The sequence below is a fragment of the Oncorhynchus mykiss genome, chromosome 18, assembly GCF_057628025.1.
Source record: "Oncorhynchus mykiss isolate SJ-2025 chromosome 18, ASM5762802v1, whole genome shotgun sequence".
Taxonomy (NCBI): Eukaryota; Metazoa; Chordata; class Actinopteri; order Salmoniformes; family Salmonidae; genus Oncorhynchus; species Oncorhynchus mykiss.
Genome location: NC_143039.1, coordinates 980,037 through 990,667, shown reverse-complemented (window position 1 = coordinate 990,667; position 10,631 = coordinate 980,037). Strand labels below are relative to the sequence as shown.

General features: G+C 46.7%; 1 protein-coding gene across 19 annotated transcripts; it reads right to left on the bottom strand.

Annotated features, from left to right (window-relative positions):
- Positions 1-897: 897 nt before the first annotated feature.
- On the bottom strand, positions 898-10,402 carry nsun3 (NOP2/Sun RNA methyltransferase 3). 19 transcript variants are annotated; one of them, XR_016488216.1, is made up of 6 exons: positions 10,030-10,402; positions 9,714-9,842; positions 7,776-8,377; positions 7,217-7,371; positions 2,227-2,915; positions 898-1,748 (listed from the first exon to the last, which is right to left on the bottom strand). XR_016488216.1 is itself a non-coding variant. In XM_090206875.1 (6 exons), exons 1-6 carry the CDS (start codon positions 10,183-10,185, stop codon positions 1,475-1,477), a joined length of 1,332 nt encoding a protein of 443 aa, XP_090063001.1. In that variant the 5' UTR covers positions 10,186-10,402; the 3' UTR covers positions 898-1,474. The 19 variants fall into 19 exon arrangements, 11 of the variants coding, with proteins under 11 accessions (XP_090063001.1, XP_090063008.1, XP_090063007.1 ...); XR_016488217.1 differs by having other exon boundaries at positions 2,227-2,354; XR_016488214.1 differs by having other exon boundaries at positions 7,888-8,377.
- Between the last annotated feature and the right edge of the window lie 229 nt (positions 10,403-10,631).

Below are 10,631 nucleotides of genomic sequence, written 5' to 3'. Positions count from 1 at the left end.
GTTCATTAACAGTGATCAGCAGGATCAGGTGCTAAATAGTGACCCGTTCATTAACAGTGATCAGCAGGATCAGGTGCTAAATAGTGACCCGTTCATTAACAGTGATCAGCAGGATCAGGTGCTAAATAGTGACCCATTCATTAACACTGATGATCAGGATCAGGTGCTAAATAGTGACCCGTTCATTAACAGTGATGATTAGGTGCTAAATAGTGACCCGTTCATTAACAGTGATGCTCAGGATCAGGTGCTAAATAGTGACCCGTTCATTAACACTGAAAGGTGGTTCCAGGTGCTAAATAGTGACCCGTTCATTAACACTGAAAGGTGGTTCCAGGTGAATGAAGAAATCTGATCAATATTTACACAATCTACCAAGGTATTTACAACAGGAACAGACTCAACATACAGCTTAGAATAGGAATCAAAACCTACGCCTGAATCAGGCCTACTATAACAGGTTGGGGTCTACCAGGCTATAACAGTCTCCCCACACAGCTCAAATACCTACCAGGCTATAACAGTCTCCCCACACAGCTCAAATACCTACCAGGCTATAACAGTCTCTCCACACATCTCACATACCAAACCAACTATAGCAGGTTGTGGTCTACCAGGCTATAACAGGTTGGGGTCTACCAGGCTATAGCAGGTTGGGGTCTACCAGGCTATAGCAGGTTGGGGTCTACCAGGCTATAACAGTCTCTCCACACAGCTCACATACCACAGATAGAACATCACTCCAGCTCACAGGTGAAACAGACTAAAAGTATTTAGTCAGCCACCAATTGTGCAAGTTCTCCCACTTAAAAAGATGAGAGAGGCCTGTAATTTTCATCATAGGTACACTTCAACTATGACAGACAAAATGAGAAAAAAATCCAGAAAATCACATTGTAGGATTTTTAATGAATTTATTTGCAAATTATGATTGAAAATAAGTATTGTGTCTATATATATATATTCTCAAAGAAACTACAGGTAGTTTGAAAACTTGGCCTCATATTTCTGTCATGCTGCTTTGTTGACAATTCAAACCATAATGCACCTCGGGTATTCAGCCAATCAGCAGCCGCCACTGCTTCTTTGTATCAACAACTGTTGTGGGTATTCAGAGGTCATTGGGATTTATTCTTTATGTAACCTTTCTTTAGGAGTTCAGTGGGTCTTCTTGATGCCAGATAGGAACATGGGCAAAGAGCGTGTGAGACAAAGGGTGCTTCCTAAATAGCACCCTATTCCCTAAATAGTGCACTACTTGTGTGTGCTATATATAGAGTGGCATTTGGAACACAGCCCTAGAGAGTTAGCTCGTTAGCAGTAGCCGTCACATGAAAACATGTTGCATTGTGGAATCCATCGAAGACCAGCCTCAGCGTCTGACATGCTCAGTCAGTTCGTCCTCTTGATACGTGACAGGAAGTCAGCGAGTCCTCTTAATGCGTGACAGGAAGTCAGCGAGTCAATCAACCAATCAGTGAATCCTCTTGATGCGCGACAGGAACATGGGCCCCCAGGTCTGACCCTGCTGTGGAACCACAAGGAGGCCTAACGAGGGGGTGTGGCCTAACGGGGTGAAGGTGAAGTGTTCCTGGAGCGGAAGGGCTAGCTCCTCCTCCAGGTCTTGAAGCTCCACCCCTGGACAGGTGTTTAGGACCGCCTCCACCACTTCCTGGTTCTCAGAGCGGGACAATGTGCAGGTGGAGTAGACGGCCACGCCCCCCGGACGCAACGCAGCCAGCGCAGACCTGGGGAACAGACAGGATGTGATGAGACAGATCAGTAGCAGCTGGAGGAGAGGGCTGTGGATTGATTTCAGGTTAAAGGTCAACATAGGCCTGGCCCAGGACTGTTTTTACACCCCCGGCCTCAGAAGTAGAAACACAAAACTCTGGTGTAAAACCCCAGTGGAAAAGGGACAGGTATGTCTGTATGTAGGCCAGGTATTTCTGTATGTAGGCCAGGTATTTCTGTATGTAGGCCAGGTATGTCTGTAAGTAGGCCAGGTATGTCTGTATGTAGGCCAGGTATGTCTGTATGTAGGCCAGGTATGTCTGTATGTAGGCCAGGTATGTCTGGATGTAGACCAGATATGTCTGTATGTAGGCCAGGTATGTCTGTATGTAGGCCAGGTATGTCTGTATGTAGGCCAGGTATGTCTGTATGTAGGCCAGGTATGTCTGTATATTGCCAAGCTGATTTCATAATTAAAGCATGAATTCATACCTGAGCAGTTGTGTCTGTAGTGTGGGCAGCCTGGCCCTCTCCCTCAGCCTCCCAGCTCCATGCTGCTCCCCTCCTGGTCCAGAGAACAGCCAGCTACGATCATTAGAACATGGAGCATCCAGCAGAACCTGGGAGGGAGGAAGGAGAGAGGGAGAAGAGAGAACAGAGGAGAGAGAACAGAGAGGAGAGGAGAGAACAGAGAGGAGAGAATAGAACAGAGGAGAGAGAAAAGAGAGAACAGAGAGGAGAGAGAACAGAGAGGAGAGAGAACAGAGAGGAGAGAACAGAGGGGAGAGGAGAGAACAGAGGAGAGAGAACAGAGAACAGAACAGAGCAACAGAGAGAGAGAGAGAGAGAGAGAGAGAGAGAACAGAGGAGAGAACAGAGGAAAGAGAAAAGAGAGGAGAGAAAAGAGGAGAGAACAGAGGAGAGAAAAGAGGAGAGAGAGAAGAGAGCAACAGAGAGAGAAGAGAGAGAGAGAACAGAGCAGAGAGAGGATGACTGTAATGTAGAGTCTCTATGTGATGCTAAGTGACGTGTGATGCTAGCTGCTGAGGGGGGATGAGATAGGATGGGTTTTCCTCCGGTGGGTAGAGGCGTGGGCTCCTCTCCTCCACAGGGCCTCTCCAGTCAGTGAGACAACGCTAATGAGTGCCACAGAGGAGAACAAGAGCTAATCCTATAGCCCTCTGTGGGAGAGGAGATAAGAGACAGAGGCAGGGCGGAGCGAGAGAAAGAGAGGCAGGGGGAGAGAGAAAGAGAGGCAGGGGGAGAGAGGAAGAGAGGCAGGGGGGAGTGAAGAGAGGGGAGGGAGACAGAGCACACAAATAATTATACCTACCTCGGCATAAACATCAACACTGCAGTTAACCCACTGTTCCTAGACCAGTTAACCCACTGTTCCTAGACCAGTTAACCCACTGTTCCTAGACCAGTTAACCCACTGTTCCTAGACCAGTTAACCCACTGTTCCTAGACCAGTTAACCCACTGTTCCTAGACCAGTTAACCCACTGTTCCTAGACCAGTTAACCCACTGTTCCTAGACCAGTTAACCCACTGTTCCTAGACCAGTTAACCCACTGTTCCTAGACCAGTTAACCCACTAGACCAGTTAACCGACTGTTCCTAGACCAGTTAACCCACTGTTCCTAGGCCAGTTAACCCACTGTTCCTAGGCCGTAATTGTAAATAAGAACTTGTTTTAACTGACTTGTCTAGTTAAATTAAAAAAGGCTGTGAAACATCTTCTATGCCATCGAAATGGAACTTGAAAACTCAACCTCCCAATTAGGATCTGGCAAAACTGATTTTCCCTCTGTGGTTGTGAAATCTGGAGTCCACTCACTAACCAAAATGGGACAAAACCCCCAATCTATTGAGACTCTGCAGAAATCTGGAGTCCACTCACTAACCAAAATGGGACCAAACCCCCAATCTATTGAGACTCTGCAGAAATCTGGAGTCCACTCACTAACCAAAATGGGACAAAAACCCCAATCTATTGAGACTCTGCAGAAATCTGGAGTCCACTCACTAACCAAAATGGGACCAAACCCCCAATCTATTGAGACTCTGCAGAAATCTGGAGTCCACTCACTAACCAAAATGGGACAAAAACCCCCAATCTATTGAGACTCTGCAGAAATCTGGAGTCCACTCACTAACCAAAATGGGACCAAACCCCCAATCTATTGAGACTCTGCAGAAATCTGGAGTCCACTCACTAACCAAAATGGGACCAAACCCCCAATCTATTGAGACTCTGCAGAAATCTGGAGTCCACTCACTAACCAAAATGGGACAAAAACCCCCAATCTATTGAGACTCTGCAGAAATCTGGAGTCCACTCACTAACCAAAATGGGACAAAAACCCCCAATCTATTGAGACTCTGCAGAAATCTGGAGTCCACTCACTAACCAAAATGGGACCAAACCCCCAATCTATTGAGACTCTGCAGAAATCTGGAGTCCACTCACTAACCAAAATGGGACAAAACCCCCAATCTATTGAGACTCTGCAGAAATCTGGAGTCCACTCACTAACCAAAATGGGACAAAACCCCCAATCTATTGAGACTCTGCAGAAATCTGGAGTCCACTCACTAACCAAAATGGGACAAAAACCCCCAATCTATTGAGACTCTGCAGAAATCTGGAGTCCACTCACTAACCAAAATGGGACCAAACCCCCAATCTATTGAGACTCTGCAGAAATCTGGAGTCCACTCACTAACCAAAATGGGACAAAAACCCCCAATCTATTGAGACTCTGCAGAAATCTGGAGTCCACTCACTAACCAAAATGGGACAAAACCCCCAATCTATTGAGACTGCAGAAATCTGGAGTCCTCTCACTAACCAAAATGGGACAAAACCCCCAATCTATTGAGACTCTGCAGAAATCTGGAGTCCACTCACTAACCAAAATGGGACAAAAACCCCCAATCTATTGAGACTCTGCAGAAATCTGGAGTCCACTCACTAACCAAAATGGGACCAAACCCCCAATCTATTGAGACTCTGCAGAAATCTGGAGTCCACTCACTAACCAAAATGGGACAAAAAACCCCAATCTATTGAGACTCTGCAGAAATCTGGAGTCCACTCACTAACCAAAATGGGACAAAACCCCCAATCTATTGAGACTCTGCAGAAATCTGGAGTCCACTCACTAACCAAAATGGGACCAAACCCCCAATCTATTGAGACTCTGTAGAAATCTAGAGTCCACTCACTAACCAAAATGGGACAAAAACCCCCAATCTATTGAGACTCTGCAGAAATCTGGAGTCCACTCACTAACCAAAATGGGACCAAACCCCCAATCTATTGAGACTCTGCAGAAATCTGGAGTCCACTCACTAACCAAAATGGGACCAAACCCCCAATCTATTGAGACTCTGCAGAAATCTGGAGTCCACTCACTAACCAAAATGGGACCAAACCCCCAAATCTATTGAGACTCTGCAGAAATCTGGAGTCCACTCACTAACCAAAATGGGACAAAAACCCCCAATCTATTGAGACTCTGCAGAAATCTGGAGTCCACTCACTAACCAAAATGGGACCAAACCCCCAATCTATTGAGACTCTGCAGAAATCTGGAGTCCACTCACTAACCAAAATGGGACAAAAACCCCCAATCTATTGAGACTCTGCAGAAATCTGGAGTCCACTCACTAACCAAAATGGGACAAAAACCCCCAATCTATTGAGACTCTGCAGAAATCTGGAGTCCACTCACTAACCAAAATGGGACAAAAACCCCCAATCTATTGAGACTCTGCAGAAATCTGGAGTCCACTCACTAACCAAAATGGGACAAAAACCCCCAATCTATTGAGACTCTGCAGAAATCTGGAGTCCACTCACTAACCAAAATGGGACCAAACCCCCAATCTATTGAGACTCTGCAGAAATCTGGAGTCCACTCACTAACCAAAATGGGACAAAAACCCCCAATCTATTGAGACTCTGCAGAAATCTGGAGTCCACTCACTAACCAAAATGGGACCAAACCCCCAATCTATTGAGACTCTGCAGAAATCTGGAGTCCACTCACTAACCAAAATGGGACCAAACCCCCAAATCTATTGAGACTCTGCAGAAATCTGCAACAACAACAACAACAATACTTTGTGTACAAGTCAAAACCCAAAACATACAGAGCAGAACGAGGACTATAACCCGTACACAGAGACACACATGGCATCCAGGAGATCATGTGACAGGAAGTAGATAAAAGACCTCCATGTCAACCCGTACACAGAGACAAACATGGCATCCAGGAGATCATGTGACAGGAAGTAGATAGATTGTGCGCCGCCCTATGGGACTCCAGATCACGGCCTGGTTGTGATACAGCCCGGGATTGAACCAGGGTCTGTAGTGACGCCTCTAGCACGGAGATGCAGTGCCTTAGACCACTATCGAGATTTTAACTTGTCTAAAAAAAAATTATTATTATTATTATTATTTTGCAAACAAAGATAAATGGGACCGTTATGTGTGAGTCCATTACTGTATTCATACGGGCATATTGTCCTTCAACAGGAAACGTTCAGAATAGCTGCAGTGTGTCTTTCCACTGATCTGGGCTGTTATGTTATTTACAGGCATTTCTCTACACCTGCAACAACATCTGCTAAACCCACGCGCATGTGACCAGATAAACGGGATCTGATTTGATGACCGTTCAGAGGAACAAGAGCGCCCCCTGCTGTAACTGCAGGTCGGAGACGCTCACTTCAGAGAAATTAAAACCGGTTAACATGGCTCTTCCTCAGTCCAGGACTCCTTGCAGCCTGTCTCCTAGCCCCCTTCTTAAAACCCATTGGAGAAACCAGTCTGAAGGGAGGGAGCGTCTCCTATAGATACGGATGGGAAGGAAGCAGGTAAGGAGATAGGATGCACTGAGAGGGAGCGTCTCCTACCAATACGGATGGGAAGGAAGCAGGTAAGGAGATAGGATGCACTGAGAGGGAGCGTCTCCTACCAATACGGATGGGAAGGAAGCAGGTAAGGAGATAGGATGCACGACACACAGATGGAGCGTCTCCTACCAATACGGATGGGAAGGAAGCAGGTAAGGAGATAGGATGCACGACACACTGAGATGGAGCGTCTCCAAACGATACGGATGGGAAGGAAGCAAGTAAGGAGATAGGATGCACGACACACTGAGATGGAGCGTCTCCTACCAAACGGATGGGAAGGAAGCAGGTAAGGAGATAGGATGCACGACACACTGAGATGGAGCGTCTCCTACCAATACAGATGGGAAGGAAGCAGGTAAGGAGATAGGATGCACGACACACTGAGATGGAGCGTCTCCTATAGATACGGATGGGAAGGAAGCAGGTAAGGAGATAGGATGCACAACACACTGAGATGGAGCGTCTCCTATAGATACGGATGGGAAGGAAGCAGGTAAGGAGATAGGATGCACGACACACTGAGATGGAGCCCTTGTGTCTTCTTCCCTCACCTTGTCATACATTCCGGCTTCACTCTGCCCAAAGTTCCGTCCATCCTGATTGGACACGGTGACAGTGCTGCTCAGCGATTGGGGGATGAAGGATTCCAGGGTTTTGGCCAGCCAATCACGTCGGTGTGGGTCCATTTCATTACAACACAACAGAGCTGGAACACAACGACAGATAAGACTGACTCAAGTTATCAATATAACGGTGTTAACCGTTCCCATTAATGAGTTTAACAGGACCTGGGTTAGCAGTCCTACCCTTAAGGGGTTAGCCCCTACACCCTAACCCTCTACACCCTAACCCCCTACACCCTAATTAGCCCCTACACCCTAATTAGCCCCTACACCCTAATTAGCCCCCTTACTCCCTAACCCCCTACACCCTTAGCCCCTACACCCTAACCACTTAGCCCCTACACCCTTAGCCCCTACACCCTTAGCCCCTACACCCTTAGCCCCTACACCCTTAGCCCCTACACCCTTAGCCCCTACACCCTGACCCCCTACACCCTGACCCCCTACACCCTGACCCCCTACACCCTAACAGTGTAATGCTCCTGACCTGGGTCAGCAGTCTGTAGTATAGCCAAGGCCTTTCCTCCAGGAGCAGAGCAGAGATCCAGGACCCTGTCCCCCTCCTCTACACCCTAACAGTGTAATGCTCATGTCCTGACCTGGGTCAGCAGTCTGTAGTATAACCAAGGCCTTCCCTCCAGGAGCAGAGCAGAGATCCAGGACCCTGTCCCCCTCCTCTACCCCCAGGGCTAAGACAGGCAGCAGGGAGGCAGCGTTCATCAGGTAGTAGGGTTTCAACTGGCCCTGGCGGTGAGGAGGAGAGGGGTAACGCACTGGGGAGGGGTGGATGAAACACTGCAGGGAGGGAGGAGGAGGACCGGGGTGAGGGATGGAGCTAGGCTGGGTGGGAGAGGCAGGGTGAGGCTGGGGGAGAGAGGAGTTAAGAGGCAGGTCCGTGTGGGGCAGTAGACTGACGAAGCCTTGCCCTTGGAGGCGTTGTTTGACCTCTGACACCGCAGCAAAACGGTTGAGCATCACTCCATACTGCCAGCACCCAGGGTTCAACAACACAGCCCTGTAGGAGACCGGAGGAGAGGAGAAGAGGTTGAGCATCACTCCATACTGCCAGCACCCAGGGTTCAACAACACCTTTCCCTTTGTCAGGGAGGTGACCAAGAACCCGATGGTCACTCTAACAGAGCTCCAGAGTTCCTCTTTGGAGATGGGAGAACTTTCTAGAAGGACAACCATCTCTGCAGCACTCCACCAATCAGGCCTTTATGGTAGAGTGGCCAGACGGAAGCCACTCCTCAGTAAAAGGCACATGACAGCTCGCTTGGAGTTTTCCAAAAGGCACCTAAAGGACACTCAGACCATGACAAACAAGATTGTTTGGTCTGATGGAACCAATATTGAACTCTTTGGCCTAAATGCCAAGCATCATGTCTGGAGGAAACCTGGCACCATCCCTATGGTGAAGCATGGTGGTGGCAGTATCATGCTGTGTGGATGTTTTTCAGAGGCAGGGACTGGGAGACTAGTCAGGATCGAGGCAAAGATGAACGGAGAAAAGTACAGAGAGATCCTTTATGAAAACCTGCTCCAAAGCGCTCAGGACCTCAGACTGGGGGATTCACCTTCCAACAGGACAACGACCCTAAGCACACAACCAAGACAACGCAGGAGTGGCTTCGGGACAAGTCTCTGAATGTCCTTGAGTGTCCCAGCAGGAACACGGACTTGAACCCGATCAAACATCTCTGGAGAGACCTGAAAATAGCTGTGCAACGATGTTCCCCATCCAACCTGACAGAGCTTGAGAGAATCTGCAGAGAGGAATGGGAGAAACTCCCCAAATACAGGTGTGCCAAGCCTGTAGCGTCATACTCAAGAAGACTCAAGGCTGTAATCGCTGCCTAAGGTGCTTCAACAAAGTACTGAGTAAAGGGTCTGAATACTTATGGAAAAATGTGATTTCAGGTTGTTGTTATTTTTTTTATTATATACATTTGCAAAACTGTCTAAACCTGTTTTGTCATCATGGGGTATTGTGATGTCATCATGGGGTATTGTGATGTCATCATGGGGTATTGTGTTGTCATCATGGGGTATTGTGATGTCATCATGGGGTATTGTGTTGTCATCATGGGGTATTGTGATGTCATCATGGGGTATTGTGATGTCATTATGGGGTATTGTGATGTCATCATGTGGTATTGTGTGTAGATTGATGAGCCATTTTAGAATAAGGCTGTAACATAACAAAATGTGTAAAAAAATCAATGTGGTCTGAATACTTCCAGAATGCACTGCACAACTGTAGACCAAGACCTATGGGGAATACGGTGCCATTTGGGAAACAAGACTACAACAGAGTTCCCATGCGATTTAAGTTCAGAGTAATACAACGATTTATAATATAGTTATTGGCACGTAATGCTGCATAGACTGTATAAAAGGATACGAGGACGAGGTGAACGCGTACATACCTTGCAGACGGCCATAGGGGGCCAAGTTCCTGACCGTACTGTTGGTCAAAACGGTCCAATATGACTTTACACACCCGTTTCTGTTTCTCGGGTCGGGAAAGAACCTGTGAGTTTGAGGAACACGTCTAGATTCAAACAGGACGACGGCTGATGAGTGTGTGCGTGTGTGCAACTAAAAGTATAACTAATCTAATAATTTATTTTATCAAATAACCAACAGTGAATTTTGTCATGGTTTAATAGCAGAATCAAATAACCCACAAACGTATTGTCTGCTGGTCCTATTCGTGTATTCGTATGAACCAACCTTACCCGTTCGGTCGGAACAGTTCGCTCCTCTCTCGACAGGTCCTGTCCACGGTCGGGACCGATAACGGAGTTGCACGACAGTAATCTCAGACATGTCGACCACTGAGAATGTCTCCATTGTAGAATAAATAACTCTTCCGAGACTAAACGTGTAAACATTTCATAAATAAATCAGAATTAAATAAATTTAAGCAAACGGTTGACCCCGAAATGTCAATTTCATTCGTGTTTTTCTTTAGACGTGTCCGTGTCTTATAATTTACCCCCTTCTCCTTGGCTATTTTAAACTCAGTTCCCCTCCCTAACATCAAGCAAAATTGAGACCCGAAGATTTTGGAATAGATACGGGTACAAATCGTATACACCTACTCATTCAAGGGTTTTTCTTTAATTTTGACTATTTTATACATTGTAGAATAATAGTGAAGACATCAAAACTATGAAATAACACACATGATATCCTGTAGTTACCAAAAAAAAAGTGTTAAATTAAAAATATATTTTATATTTGAGATTCTTCAAAGTAGCCACCCTTTGCCTTGATGACAGCTTTGAACACTCTTGGCATTCTCTCAACCAGCTTCACCTGGAATGCTTTTCCAACA

Excerpts from the sequence above, each read along its gene's own strand:
- nsun3 (XM_090206875.1), bottom strand. The coding sequence starts at position 10,185 with ATGTTTACACGTTTAGTCTCGGAAGAGTTATTTATTCTACAATGGAGA. Across the intron at positions 8,378-9,713 it reads TATGGCCGTCTGCAAGGTAT|GTGTTGTTGAACCCTGGGTG; the intron begins GTACGCGTTCAC and ends ACAAAGGGAAAG. Across the intron at positions 2,355-7,216 it reads AAGCCGGAATGTATGACAAG|GTTCTGCTGGATGCTCCATG; the intron begins GTGAGGGAAGAA and ends CCTCCCTCCCAG.